At 41.7% G+C, this 15,705-nt stretch overlaps 1 protein-coding gene across 3 annotated transcripts in view; it reads right to left on the reverse strand.

Moving 5' to 3' along the window:
* Positions 1–5,514: 5,514 nt before the first annotated feature.
* The window catches only part of PIEZO2 (piezo type mechanosensitive ion channel component 2), a 328,473-nt gene continuing 318,282 nt past the window's right edge, over positions 5,515–15,705 (reverse strand). For all 3 annotated transcript variants that reach the window (XM_070420673.1, XM_070420674.1, XM_070420672.1), the window contains 7 exons: positions 15,016–15,204; positions 14,567–14,659; positions 12,578–12,750; positions 10,499–10,627; positions 9,091–9,170; positions 8,136–8,319; positions 5,515–7,043 (listed from right to left, as the gene is read on the reverse strand). In XM_070420673.1, coding sequence (XP_070276774.1) covers positions 6,791–7,043; positions 8,136–8,319; positions 9,091–9,170; positions 10,499–10,627; positions 12,578–12,750; positions 14,567–14,659; positions 15,016–15,204 — 1,101 coding nt within the window. In that variant the 3' untranslated portion in view covers positions 5,515–6,790. The remainder of the gene's footprint in view (positions 7,044–8,135; positions 8,320–9,090; positions 9,171–10,498; positions 10,628–12,577; positions 12,751–14,566; positions 14,660–15,015; positions 15,205–15,705) is intronic.

Consider the following 15,705-nt stretch of genomic DNA (forward strand, 5'->3'; position numbering starts at 1 on the left):
GGATGGAAACCTGTAGAAATCATGACACCTATTGTTCAGACACCTACATTTCTCATGTAAGTTAATATTTCCATCTTGACCAACTAACTCCTTTGTTGAAAATATTAAGTCCACATGCAAATACAAATGGAAAAGTAGGTATGGCATACAAGGACAGATTAAGAGCAAGAAGGACATTTCATAATTTATCATGATATTAAGACCAGAACTTGGACATTACCTCCTTCCAAGTTTTCAGATATTTCACTTATCTATCTTCATAATGATTTTCTTTGTAACTGGACGATTGATTTGGGGGATTTCACGGCATAGTGTGGCAGTTCTGAGTAGGGTGGGAAGCATGTGTGGTTATGAGCACTGGCTAGGCCACACTGGGCAAAATATTTAAACTCTTTGTGCCTCACTTTCTTCATCTACAAAGTGAGCAAAACCATACCTACTCTTCAGTTTTGTTGTGAGCCCTATGGAGGTAATTAATCTCTGTGGAGCCCTCGGCGAGGTGCCTGCATCCACTGAAACAGTGGTTCTCAACCTTGGCTGCACATTAGAATCACCTGGGAATCTTTTTTAAAATCCTGATTTCTGGGCCTCATCCTCGGATGAGGGTAGCTGGGCCTCGGAGGATGAGGCCCAGAAATCAGGATTTTATAAAGATTCCCAGATGATTCTAATGTGCAGCCAAGGTTGAGAACCACTGCACTAGAACGTCAGCATGTGGTGGTTGTTCCTGTAGGAGACACAATCAAGGAGCACCTCAGCCCTCACTCCCAAATGAAAACGCTCTGGAAAGTCCACCCCAGGCACAGTGACAACTTCTCTTCTGGAAAGGAGTTGATCCTTTTGCTTCCTGCCTTTTGGCTGATCCAAGGAGATTTTCCAAGGGGTGGCCAACAATCGCTGCGGGAAAGCACTTCTCCAACATGTGTTAGAGAGCCAGCGACCCAACCAGGAGGGGCCCTGGGCTTGGCTTATTCAGGTGAAGGCAAGACGCACCCTTCCCCTGGGTCAGGAGGTTTTCTCCCCTTTGACAGGTCTAGCTTTGAAACATGTACCTACTGACAATGAAACAGGGTCATTGGTGAAGGGCAGTGCAAGATTTAACCAATTGCCAGCATCCAACTGCTCCTCCAGATGCATTTTCATTATGATAGAAAAGTCATAACATGAAAATGTCATTTATTAAATCATTGGTCCTAACAGTAGTATGTTGATATACTTCCAATATCTGTAGCATTATACTATTCACCTGAGCTAACTTACAAGATGACCAAGGAATGTGGGAAGACCAGGCCGTCAGGCACAAGAATCAGATTCTCAGGGTAAAAAAGAAACATGAGAGATGCTAAAACTCCTTGGAGGGTTGTCCAATTACCCACGTTTGATCTGGGTGGCACTTTACACCCGGGATGTTGTCTCACGCTCTATGTTTATTAGAATACTCCGAGTTTCCTAGCTGCCTGGCCCTCTGACCCGAGAGCTGAGTGGCTTGAGAGAAAGGGAGAGCCGCCTCCCTCGCCCACCTGCTCCCATTCCTGGAGACATTCAGTGATCCTCCGGCGGAAGAGGGTGCGCCTCAGCGACATCTTCCTGCCAGAAACTTAGTAACCTGGGAAAGAAATATTGTGGGAGGCACTGAGGCAAGACTGAAAAATTGCTGTTTATCTAACCTGACACCAAAAATAACAAAAAGTATCTGCCCCAGCAGATCTGACACGTGGGAGTGCTCACATCAGCAGCCTAGCAGAGGGCTGACCGAGCAGGGCTTGGTCGGGTAGGACAGAGGCTTAAGGCAGGGCCTTTCAGTGGAGAGGCTGTGCCAGCAGGAGGCTGGGTTCCAGCAGGAAGGTTGGGGTTCCAACAGGAGGCTGAGGTCCAGCAGGCCCAGCGGGGTTCCCGGGGGAAATGAATCGAGCCCTGGCTCCACCTACGCCATGCAGGGATCTGAGTTTCTTTATGTCTCTGTGCTTCCACACAGGGTTCCGCATATACTAATAAGAGCCAACGGTAACGGAGTATTTCTTCTCCTATTTATTGTTCTAGTAGCTCGTACACGTGTCTCCAGCGATCTTTTTCAGGCTCATTTGGATGGAGTGAGGGTCTGGGTGAAAGAGGTCGGGAACTGTTTATCTGGCTTTCCCTAAACAAACTAAGTCAGTGGCTGGTTCCAGATTCCTGGACGATTTCAGAAGTTCCTCTCTTTCCATTACTTCCCGTGAGGACCCTCCTCCCCTTCCCTCACGGCCTCTGCTCCCACTTCTGCTATTTTATGTGCCCTTTTCCTGGAACTCTGTGAAGCCCTACCTGTGACAGTTTCTAGTGCAGATCTTAGTCATCTATAGAAGATAGTAAAGAGGTGTGGAGAGCGGCTACAGTGTTTGGACAGGTTCAAGCCTCGGACTAATGAGAGAGCACAGTCCTCACATGGCCACGTGCAAGTCCCAGGTTGGAGGGCAGAGCCCTCCCAGCACAGTTATAGCCAACAGCTGTAGTAATAAGCTTGAACCTATGGTCTGAGCACGTGGCCCCACGTGCCTGAGTGACGTGGGGCTCGATAGAGGTCAGATGCATGTAATTGAGTAGCATCAAAACCCATGAGAATGTTGTAAACATCCTGACCACGCCCTTACTTTTGCCTCGTGGAATCTGGCTATAAAATAAAGACACGGTTTGTAGGCCGTGATGCTGTCTCTCCATCAGAGAGAACAGAATCCCACCCAGACCCAGCTTTCTTCTCTTGTCTTTCTTCAATCCTTCACTGCCCCCACTCAGGTCACTGAAACAGGCTGAGCTGGCGTGGCACATAAGGTGCCTTGGGGCTGAGTATGCCATGGCCATGCCAGCTCGCCACATAGAGGGTCCAAAAGTCTTACTGCGGATCTAAACTTGAATGGTTTTAGAAGTGTGAATACTACAAACTTAGAAAAGCCAGCACTGTAAAGGCTACTAATTTAACAAACAAATATCTTTCATATTGCATTCAAAACCACCACTCTCTAGTGCTAGTGGTTGCAGTCAATTCTCAAAATGCAAAAACTGAGCAGCAGTAACAGAAAGAACTGCATTTGGAGACCATTCAGAGAACAAGAACCCATGGGTCCTCTCCCTGACCCTCGGCCACAGGTCTGAAGGAGTGGGGGGTGAGCCGGAGGCGTCCTCCATTGAGCCACCAGTCTGACAGCGGCCATCCCGACACTGTCACCCACAGCAGAATTAAAAACTAACATGTGCCAAAGCCGGTTTGGCTCGGTGGATAGAGCGTTGGCCTGCGGACTGAAAGGTCCCAGGTTCGATTCCGGTCAAGGGCATGTACCTGGGTTGCGGGCACATCCCCAGTGGGAGATGTGCAGGAGGCAGCTGATCGATGTTTCTCTCTCATCGATGTTTCTAACTCTCTATCTCTCTCCCTTCCTCTCTGTAAAAAATCAATAAAATATATTTTAAAAAAAACACAAAAAAACAAAAAACAAAAAAACTAACATGTGTTATGCAACATTCTCAAAGCTGAGAAAGTGTACAATCTGATTTCTGTAAGGTCAGAGCATTTATACTTCTGATTTGGGATGCCCTGTATATGGCCTCACATGTTCACCTTAAAAATAATGAGCTCTGTACCCAACCCAGGAAGCCAGAATAACACAAAGAAGTAACAGAAGAAATAAAAAAGGCAGGAGCAGAAATTTATAAACTACAAGGTGAATAAACAATAGGGAAAGTTCCCAGCCACTTCTTGAAAATACAAGGTAGAAAAATAATTAAATATGATCAATAAAACATGTGGGAACAGAACCAGATTTCTACGGCTTTAATTAAAAACATTTTATTTAAAAAGTAGCTCTTACTCCAAACAATGCGGTCCCTGAGAACCAATTGTTCGTGGGCAATTGTGCCCTCAGAGGCAGTAAGCTCCAGCCACAGGGAACGCCTCCTCCATGGAGAAGCCGCGCTCAGGGGTGGCTGTGGCGATGCCTTGCTGATGCCTTTGCTGGGGACAAGAAAGGGCTGTGCCAGCTCCCGAGTGCCCGCAGGGGTGGGTGAACCTCAATTGCAGCTGCAGGGCTGGTAATCTTGTCCCTCTGCCTAGTCCTGCCCTCCTTGCTGACCAGCGTCACTCCCAGGGGGGCCACTCTTCCAAATGTCGTCAGGTGCCAGTCCATCTCAGAGGCATCTGCAGAGGACCCGGCCGAAGGGGGCGATCTGGGTTTGTAAGCGGCATCTACTGGGCCAGGGCAGGCGCTCCTTTGGGGCTTAGAGTGTGGCTGGTGACGGCCTCACGATCCTTTCATATCGTCACATAGAAGTTTGGAGAGGGGTCTGGGTTCCAGCCTGATGGTGGCCAAGCCAGGACTAGAAGCCAGGCCACCTCAGGCTCTGTTCCAGCTCCACTCCATCCAGCACATGCCTCCCTGGGAGGTCTGCTCTCCTACCGTTTCTGTAAGTTAACCTTCCATATGTCCTTTGTGAGCAAAAGGGGTTCTATGGAAAGTAACCCCACAGGGTGATTGGATCATAAATTCCTACCTGGGCAGGCCTTGGTGGGTAGTCATGCCCCAGGCGTATAACTTCTTTACTAAAAGGCTTATCTTTGCCTTCAGCAAGCCCTGCCCACTCCGTGCATCTAAGTTAACAGACCTTTGAAATAACAACCTTAAAGGAAATAATCTTAACTCTTTTGTAATCCAATCTGTACCTTGCTTTCTCCCACCTCCACGTAATCTTCCTTACATCCCCTCCTTAATTTTTAAGGCGTAAAAGAAACTACAGAACTGTCATTCTCCTGAGCATTTGAGATCTTGCTCCTGGCAGATGTTTGGCTCAAATAACCTCTTCCAAAAATTCTCTACAAGTTTGGACATTTCTTATGTCAACACCTTTGATATTTTCCCCCTTACACACAGGGAGGCTTTTTTTTTCTTGAAACCTGGGAATTGTTTTCTTGAGGAATATTACAATCTGATATACTTTGACCTTACACTTTTTTTTCAGGAGCATTTTTCAACTTTCCTCTTTCCTAAATGTGTTATAATGTGCTCTCTGGAAATTCCCTGTTGACATTTTAAAAAGAAAGAATTCAGATTCAGAAATATGCACAATGATTCCTTCCTGTTGTCGGGAAATCAGAACATGGGCCGGAGTTCCCTGAGTGGTTTGAGTTTATTGTTTCAATGATTGGACTCGTTTATTTCGGCAGGCTGGAAGTACGCTAGCTTTCATAGTTGAACAAATATTCACTAATTCTCTAGAATACATTGAACATCATTTGAACTCTGCTATTTTTTTTAAAGCCCCATATTCACTGTAATACTTTCCTCTGGAAATTAATTTGCTACAGTTATTTCCTGCTTGTGTTATTCACACAGAGCACCTATATGAGAGAAAAAAACCCCAATCAAACTAACAAGTGAATTCTTATCTCAGACAATTTTAAAAAACGCCTTGTACACAACACTTAAAACAAATAATGCAAAAAGACAGAATGAAGAATATTCCTAAAATGACTTTGCAAGATGTGCTTTATTTTGAGTCAGTCCTGAACTCAAACTACATAGGATCATTTTTCTTGTCATATTCTAGTCCATTCAGTGATTCTTCTCAGAAACTGTATTTTAATATGGAATGAAAACTACATTTCAGTCATAAATTTCCATGCTACAATGTTATTTAATGAAGAGGTTGTATTACCAATAACAATAATTTAAGAAAAGGCCATTGTTTATTTCCCCAAGCTCAATATACATATTTCTTTCATAATTATGAACTTAAAAAACCCGTCTCAGATGTAAAAATGTGAATTGGAATATGTAAACTCTTTGATATACCTGAAAAACAGGAAGGAAAATGTCACATACTGGAAAACCATTGCTTTAAATCATTGAAATGGGAAAAAGCATGTTGGGGGATGGAGAAGGTAGGAGAGTGCTCATGACCTCAGTTAATAAAGAGTTACAAAGTCAAGGTACTCCACCGCTGCTGGGCGGCAGTTTCCATCTTCCTACTTCTTGTCTGTGTTTCACCAGGAGCAGTAATGAGCTCTCTGAAGTAGAACAGCCACCACCATTGACGTGAATCACTAGCTGGGTCTCAACAAAGCCAGTGTCCACATATTTGTTTTGCTGCTTTTTTTTTTTTTCCTGAGAAGTCACTGGTGTTTAATGGGAAAAAAAATTATTAATCTTCAGTTAAGATAAGGCAGTAAGAGTGTCACTAAGTTATCTTTTTGCTTAGAATGAGGCTTATCCATCCACTGGCATCTTCAAGGGTCATCAGCTCCCTCTCTCTTTTCCTCCTAGAAATGTTTAGGAGTTTTCAGCCTCCTATTGCTGTTGCATATTCGGGTTGTGCTGAGGTCCATCTGTTCTCCCCATAGAAGCTTCCCCATTGGCGACAGAGCGCTGTGGCCTGTATTGTAGCATCTCATCAGGAAGGGCAAGGTCCCCCACACAGGAAAACATGGCCTCCTTCCTTCTTCCTTCTTCTCTTCTGTTTCTCTGAGGGAGGAGACCCATCAACGATTCCTTCACATAGTCTATCAGAATGCAAGACACTGTTGATTAAAACATAAACCAAGTAGCCCTGATTCAGAGAAATGGAATTACAAATAACTTTTTCAACAGCGCCTGAACCTGCAAGGTAGCTTTGACGACAAAAGGAAGCCAACTCCCTCTGGCCGCCTGTCAGAAGAGAATCCATTTCCATCGAATGAGAAATGCATAGCTCTTATGAGAATATTGTGCTTTTTTCTGTTTTTGAAAATTCAAATGGTATCTTGATTTGCAGTCTGTGTCCTAAGGTATCAATTTGTTTTTTCTCTAGTCCATTTGATCATGGTTTCTGGTGAGCGGTAGAGGAATATTAATTTGGCATAGAGATCTTCCTCTAGTTCCAGTTCCCCCGTCTCTCGAACTAAAAAAATGTCTGTGCACAACTTCAAAATTCGGTCCACGTTGGGAAGCTCTTCAAACATGATGGAGTGAGAAATCCCACTGAAGAACTCGCGGACAAACTTCCCAATCACAAGGACGACGGAAGCATACAGGCCCATGATACTAAAAAAAAAAAAATTAAGCAGAAATGGTAGCTAGCAGTTAAATATGGTAAATAGAACGCATCTAAAAGAAAAGCATAACGTTTTCTTTCAAAATCCATAGAGGATGTGGTAAACTTAGCAAAGCTTACAGTTTTTCTCTGGTGAAAACATTTACTTTTTGATGATAAAAAAGGCAATTTATGTTCTTTCTAAAAAAAATTACACATTACAGAACTGTAAGATTTGAAAAAGAAAAGTCCTGTAAAATCTCACATTTTGGAATTTACTAATTTTAACAGTTTCACATATGAACTTCAGGTGACTTTACCGCATATAATACATGTATCAACCATATCATATATTTGGTAGAAATCCAATTATACTCTGTATACTTTTTTGTACCTAACACTTTCACTTTAATAATACTGCATTTGTTAGAGATTCATTTTTATAATAAAACTTTGGTTAGACAGTGATTTCTTAAGAGGTTTATCCTGGAAAATGGAAAAGTTTCTAATTCTACTTGTAGGGGATGTGTGACAGTGTCCTAGGATTTTAAGCATCAGAATGTGGTTAAAGGGTAACATTGGACTTGTCCAAAACTATGGTTTCTAATTGATCCTATATCTTCTAAGGGCATAAGGAAATCTAAGCAAAGAAAGATAAATTTATGCTAATTTCTAAGTTTAAACATGGAATCACATCAATCAAACTGTGCTTAACAGGAAGATATTGTTCACAAGCCGGAAATACAGCTTCTAGTCCCATCATTAGCAGTGTGAGCCACACAAGGCTTGGGACGTCTTTGGGACTCTGGTTCCTTATTTTTTAAGATGAAGGGTCAAGGATCTGTGAATTTAATATTTCAGCTACAAAACTGGAAAATTTTAAGAATATAAATGGCTTCCCATCTTCAACTTTATATGGTACAGAAGTAGACTCCTTTTTAAAGAACAGAAATGTGTTGTTTTTTTTTTGAGGGGCATTTTTTTCAATTTTATTTTTCAATTACAGTTTACATCTGATATCATTTTGTATTAGTTTATGAATTCAGCATAGTGGTTAGCAGACATAGACTCTTGTAACTGTTAATTGTTAAATGGGTCCTTACCCATAGCCAGCCAGGAAGCCCAGACTGGGGGGGCTGACTTTGTCATTGAAGACCACCAGCTCTAAGGCCTGGGCATGCTGATTGTAGAGTCTAGTTCCAGTCAGATTGAGAACCCACCATTCACTATTAGATTTAACTGTATTATCTCTGGACAAAATGATGGTGATATTCATGAAATTATTTTCTGAAAGAGAAAAAATATAAAATCAAGTTAGCATGAGCATTTTGGGATTTAATTCACATCAACAACAGTCTTCAGATGGCAAAACCTGGTTCCCGTCCACAGCATATGATTCCAGGATGTCCACATGGCCATGTTAACAATGCAAGTGAAAAGAAAGAGTGGGCCTAGGTGTGTATGGGGTTTCTCTTTTTTACTAAAAAGGTCAGTCGCTGTGGCCACATGTGCAGGGCAGCAGAATAACAGCCATAGAGGGAAAGACCCATCACATGGGCATCTTTGCTGATAACTCCCAACAACTAGTTAGACATCAATTCATTCCCATCATGGTTGTATGGGGGAAACACAGTCCCTGGAGCACTACTATTGATATTTAATCACCCGTGGGCTGAATCAAGTACATTTCCTACTATCTTTTCATTGCTCTTATTGTGGGGCCTTCGTATTTAACACTGTAAGAGGCAGTTTTCTGCCACAGATATGGTTGCTAATAGAAACAAGTAAACAGGCTGACTAAGCAGTAACGTAAGTCATTAAATATGAATTGGAGTCAATCAGGTTCTATATCAATAAACAGAAAAAGAAAACAAAGAACATGGATCCCAGCTGAGCGAATGACTCCTCTGGCTGGTGAGCACAGCCAGGAGCCTTATGCTTCTCCCAAGGGAAAGAAAACTGGAAAGGAGTTTGATAGAGGCTGAAAAATGCAAACCCTAGGTGTTGAATAAAAGAAAGATGAAAAAGAATGATTGAGTGATTCCCTCTCATTCTTACCAGATAGAAGTTGCTTTATAGGTTTGGAGTTAGAATCACTAGGTGCTTTCACATAATATGGGTAGATCCTTTCGATAGTCCTGTGCATAAAGAAAGAAAAAAGAGGTAATTGAGTTTTAGTTGTTTAACCATGTAAAATTGATTTTTTATTGCTATTTTGACCTTATACCAAACAAATAATGGCAAGAGTCTTTATATGTCTATACACTGTGTAGTCACCATCCTTTATGGGTATTCGTTATAATCAGAATTCTCCGACATTTAAAGGAGAAAATAAAATTAAAGAAATTCTTTTAAATTATGAACTATCCCCTTTGGAATATTTCTTTACTCTTTCCTTGTGAATTCACTTTACTTTTTCCTTTGTGAATCCAAAAATATTCATCAGGTTCTATCCAAATGCTCATTTATCTAAACACCATACACAAGCTAATTAATGCCTTAAAACTGATGCAGAGATGTTCCCATATCTGTTACTGTTTCTGAAGCAAAGGGCTGTCTTTCTTGCTAAGAGCCTATCATTTGTATTAATAACATTGAGCGCTCTTTTAATTTTTAGGATTTCAAAAATATCAATAATCGGGTGGACTGCATTTGATCTATTGATACAAGTGAGGTGTGAGGAGAGAACTGGTGACCTGAACCTTATCCTACCTCTGCAGAGATGAGCTGGGTCACCTGAGAAGGCTATTCCATCGTTCTAGACCTGTTTTTGCACCTGGGAAGTGATAGAGGAGGACCTGACAATCTTCAAGGGACCTCCAACTTCATTGATTAACAAAGAATGTTTTAGTCAGGAATCTGTCTGAGGGTTGCGTCATGGTGTTTCTCATATTCAAAGCATAAAAATGGGGCCAGGGCAGACTGGCCACAGAACTGGGAAATGGCTAGTGGACATCATTTAGCAGTTTTAGACCAATAGCATTTTTTCTCTCCTACTAGTTCTTATATTAGAATCTAAACCTCACAGCTTGGATGTGTTTGAAATGGAGCACTTATAGGGCATGATAATATGTTAAGATATAAATTCCTCCTCAAATTTCTGTTTACCTTTTGTCTACCCTCCCCCTCCCCCCATTCATTAGCTAGGCATTCAGTGACCCTGCAGCAGGAACAACAGGAAAGGGGTCTTGCAGAGTCTTCCCCTGGCTTTTGGTGATTACAGAATACAACAGCACGGCTTGCTGCTCAGGGGTGAGAGCAATACTCGCTGGCTAGGGGACAGAGAGCGAGAGGGAAGACGATAGAGTTGCTTTAATCTAGCACAATGAGGCCCCCAAACAGAAATTCACTTGAGTTATCCAAAAATGATGATTGCATTTCTTGCACATGATGAATTCGTAGGTAGAGATTCTTTACCAGGAACATACACCTATTCAAGCTATAGTAACAGGAACAATCAACTTACACTGGTGTTGTTGAACTTTGTGTGTCGTTGCCAGCTATCATTTTAGCTATATTCTCTCGAGTAATATTTTTAAGAGGAAAAGTAAGCTTATCTGTTGCTACTTCTGCTTTTGCACCCAGACTCATGTTTCTGTGAAGAAAAAAGCACAAAACGTCAATGTCAATGATTATTCAGAAGTCTGGAAGAGAAATTATAAACTCACTTGACTCTTAATGTTATTAATCTCACCAAGGTTTTATTGGGTCCACGATTGTCAACCCCAGCCCTTTCTGTCCATCTCAGCTTTAAGTCCAGTTTCTTAGACAACCAACTTAGTAAATCCCAGGGAAACCACACACACTTTTAACACAAATGGCAGATGAGGAGGCACAGTCTACTGAGCAAAAGAGAAAGCATCTTGCTGCTCTGATAAGCATTTCCAGAACTCTCTTTATGTCAATCCAATGAAGTTGGTGTTCATGGTGACTAATGGAATCCACATTTAAAAAAAATTTTCAATCAGAAGTTGATGTTTCATGTTGTTATTTTTTTGGTAGGTCTTCAAAGAAAGGCTAAGAAGTAAATTTTTTGGCAGCACAGAATTCCATGTGAGGAATTTGGGACATTTAAAGGAGAAAAGAAAATTAAAGAAATTCTTTTAAATTATGAACTTTGGAATATTTCTTTACTCTTTGGAATATTTCTTTACTCTTTCCTAGTGAATTCACTTTACATTCTAGAAGGCTTTCTTCTGTGCCTATCATAATTCTTCTTAATTCCATCGAAGAAGCTAGAATTGTGGACCTACATGAACCTAAAGCTAGATTGACAAATAAACTTGTACAGAGTCCTCAGTCACAAGTGTGGTGTAAGAAACAATCAGTTGGTATATTGTGTTGAGGCCCCTGAACTTCTTCTCTAGCACGTCTGGCTTTGGGATGCCAGAACTTTTCCTAAGACATGCTCTGTCTAAACAGGTGAAGTAGCGGCCACATGCTGGCCATTGGCGCAGGATAGGTGAAGAGCAATTTCCCTCAGCTCTCCTCTCCTGGGTCTGCCACGCTGCTCTCACATATCACACTTGGAGGAAAGATCTGCTAGGGCTCCCTGGGTGTTGGAGAGATGCAAGTGAGAAGCCGGGGTCCAAAGGCTGCATATTCTTTATTATTAAGACCGAATTTTCAATGGCAGAAAGTAAAAAAATTAAGCAAAAAACATGTGTATAACACATAGACACAGACAACAGTGTGGTGATGGCCAGAAGGAAAGGGGAATGGGAGGTTGGTGGAGGTGGGCAAAGAGGTGTGGGGTAGGGAATAGGGACTGAGAGATACTTTGCTTGGGGCAATGGTCGCATGATGCAGTGTGCAGGTGATGTTTGATTGAGTTGTACACTTGAAACCTGTATGGTTTTATGAATAAATTCAGTAAAACAAAAAAAGAAAAGGAAAAAATCAGATAAAAGACCAAACTTCAACCTTTTAGGGAAATCTTACAATACATTCAGGTTCTGTTTCATTTTATAAGTCATCACCCTCTTTCCTCTCTACCTTTCTCTCTTGCTCACAGAACTCATTGCTAGCCTCTCTTTGAAATGGAACTTAGCCCTGGCCCAGTGGCCTAGTTGGTTGGAGCATTGTCCTGTACACCAAAAGGTTGTAGATTCCATTTCCAGTCTGGGTGACATGCCTAGGTTGTGGGTTCGGTCCCTTGTTGGGGCATGTATAGGAGGCAACTGATGGATGTTTCTCTCTCATCTCTCTCTCTCTCTCTTTCTTTTTTTCTCTTTCTCTCTCTCCCTCCCTTTCCTCTCTTTCTAAAAATCAATTAAAAAATTTCCACAGGTGATAATTAGAAGGAAAAAACAAGAAACTTAGTAGAAAAAAAGAAATGTAGTAAGTATTTTTGTCAATGATTCCCAGGCAAACAATTATTCAATAAACAAAAATGTTAGCTGTAGCATTGAATGAATGTTCCCAGGATGTAATGTGAACTAAGATCCACATGAATATATTTTTTTCTATCTTTTTATGCTCCCCACCCCACCCCAAGTTTAGATTGGGGAAAAGGGGAAATTATGCATGGAAATACAGTAACTACCTCTGAATACTCCATGAAAAAACAACAGAGAAGCTACTATTGGGGTCCAGGAGTTCGTGTATCATTTTCTGCTTACTGGGAGGGCTGATGGTCCATAAAGAATTTGAGTTTCCTTCCAGTTCTGCTACTGTTATGTCTTCTTTTTCATAATTTTCTAGAAATTGCATAGCACCCTGTATGCACACAAATACACACGCATAAACAGATCATACACACAGTGATGCATAAAGAAAGTTATTACTCTTCCTCTTCACTGACTGTATAGACATCATTTCTTCTTTGAAAGGAAAATTTCTATACAGATTATCTTGGTGTCCCATTGCACCGACTTTATTCCCCTCCCAGTGACATCATCAAAGCCCAGTGGCGATGCTGCCAAACCAATACAGCTATGGAATCACTCAAGTTAAACAGTAAAGGTAAACCAGGTGACTTAGTGTCTTTCTTCTTTCCCACTAAGAAGGAAATTTATCAACTATTGGGAAATGTCTCTCTCGTGAGATAGTCAAATTTCATCGACCCAGGAATCCTGGCTCTGTCCTCACAGATGTTCATCCCTCAAGATTGGTTTTGACAGTGTGCATTACACCAATAATTTTACAGAAGAGAAAAGCCTCTGCTTACCTAATCACTTTTTAAAAAATCCTCACTTGAGAGAGAGGTGAAGGGAGGGGGCAGGGGGAGAGAGAGAGAAGCATTGATATGAGAGAGATATACATTGATTGGCTGCCTCCCACAGGTACCCCAACCAGGAATGGGGATGGAACCTGCAACCCAGGTAATGGCCCTTGATGAGGAATTGAACCCAAGACCCTCTGATGTACAGACCAATGCTCTAATTACTAAGCTACACCAGCAGGGACTGCCTAATCACTTTGTAAAAATTAAATAATAAATATTATTTGTAGCCAGGCTGGTGTTGCTCAGTAGTTGAGAGTCAACTCATGAAGCGAGAGGTCACTGGTTCCATATGGTCAGGACACAAGCCTGGGTTGCAGGATCCCCAGTAGGGGGCAAGTGGAGGCAACCGACTGATGTTTCTCTCTCATCGATGTTTTTATCTCTCTCTTCCTCTTCCTTCTTCTCTCTAAAATAAAAAAGACACATTTTTAAAACTCTATAAAATATTATTTGTAAAGAAAATTTTAATTGTAAAAGGTAATGATTATTTTTTTAATTCCAGAAGTGGCTTGGAAAATATTCAGACAAGATTGTATGTAAAGAAAATACAAAGTATGTCAAGAAAATATAAAGCCCCCTTCTTCTACTACAACCACCCTAGGGTAGACAGAGCTAATCAAATTCACTACATAGACATGCCATGACTTATTCAACCAGTCCCTACTTGTTGAATCCTCAAGCTGCTTCCAGTTTTTACTAATACAGGGAATGTTGTCAAAAGTAGGTACCAACATAGTGCTTTTCCCATATTTTTAATTACTTCTTTAGGATAGATTCTCAGAATAGACCAACCCAGGGGTCCTCAAACTACGGCCCGCGGGCCACATGCAAATACAAATATTGTATTTGTTCCCATTTTGTTTTTTTACTTCAAAATAAGATATGTGCAGTGTGCATAGGAATTTGTTCGTAGTTTTTTTTTTAAACTATAGTCCGGCCCTCCAATGGTCTGAGGGACAGTGAACTGGCGCCCTGTTTAAAAAGTTTGAGGGCCCCTGGACCAGTAAAAAGAATAAATATCTTTCAAAACTTAAAAAATTAAAAATATTTTAAAAGGATCAACTCCTGTTGAGCTTACATTGGAATATTCTGAAATAAAATTATGATTATTAACACTTGCATCCAATAATATAGAAATGATGTCTTTGATTATCAAAGTAGCCAGTGGCTAGGAATCTGTTGTGTACAACTGATAATCTCTGAAAATCCCCCCTCCTAGGCCATGGCAAAATAGTGAATAATATGACAACCCCTCAGCTCACCGAGATGAAAGCTCTTCATAGAAATCTATTATACACATTTACTTACAGTGTCACTAGAGAAAGCTTTCATAAAGGCATTAAACTTGGAATGGTCCATAACTTTCAGCTGGCTTTGCTGGGCACTCATTGTGAAAATAGGCTGGAAAACAAGAGACACAGTGCTGTGAACATTCTGAAGCTCTTCTCTGCCTCCCGGGTCAAAGGGAAAAGCTTTGCGGAGGATGTCACCCTCTGAGCACCCAGGGACAACTCGCCTCAGAGAGCTCTTTCTGAAGTGATTATTCCTGCACCCAAAACCAGAACAGACCTCTCCTTTCACAGCCTTCTGCCCTTATTTCAAACATCACATATTTGCTGAGAAGTCAAAATTTAGATAGGAAATGTGGATTGGCAAACTGTAACTACACGTCCTGTAGGGGGTTATCAGGAAAGAGTGCCTTGTGAGGTAAGGTACTTGCAGGTGAGTGAGACCTGGAGGAAGTGCACAGCCATTACCTGGTAACCTCCCAGGGTAATTGTGACCGAGACATCCAGGGGCTGGTTGATCACCCCGGCGACAGATTTGATCAAAGACATGAAGAGAAGAGGAAACCAGACAATACAGATGAGCAGAACGATGATCATGCCTCCCATGCCGTACTTCACCACTTTCTTCTTCTTCTGCCCCCGGGGCTGAGGGTATCTCTGCAACAGAAGAGTTCACACAAGGCTCAGGCCACTGTCCCCTGAGAAGCAGGTGGGGTGGATGAGTGCTCGTCTCATGGGGTTGTGACTTGATTCAGTCCTGATTCTGCTCTGTTTGCTCTGAAGTGGGGGAGCAACCTTGGCCCAAACTGGGAACCAAGTTAGGTAGTGAATGAAGACGTGATGAGCTCCCTACACATCTCCACATGGTGCCATGAGGGACCAACAGGACCTCAGTGACTTTCTCCTTAAAATTGTTCTGTGGGTTTTGTTGGTGCTAAACCTCAGGACAAATGGATCAAATTCTGTGTTGAATAAAGCCTCTGGTTTTATGGGATCATGTGGGAGAAAGACATTTTACTTTAAATTCCTGAGCATTCAAAAGCTGTGCCTTTCAACTGAACCCTTCTCCCCCCGCTAGTGGGTGGAAAAACATTTTTCACTTCATTAATCACGTGTTGTCAAAACAATGTTGTCCAAGGCATGCCGTAAGATCTGTAA

The sequence above is a fragment of the Myotis yumanensis genome, unplaced genomic scaffold (genome assembly GCF_028538775.1).
Source record: "Myotis yumanensis isolate MYYU_CA2020_CCGP unplaced genomic scaffold, mMyoYum1.0.hap1 SCAF_7, whole genome shotgun sequence".
Classification (NCBI taxonomy): Eukaryota; Metazoa; Chordata; class Mammalia; order Chiroptera; family Vespertilionidae; genus Myotis; species Myotis yumanensis.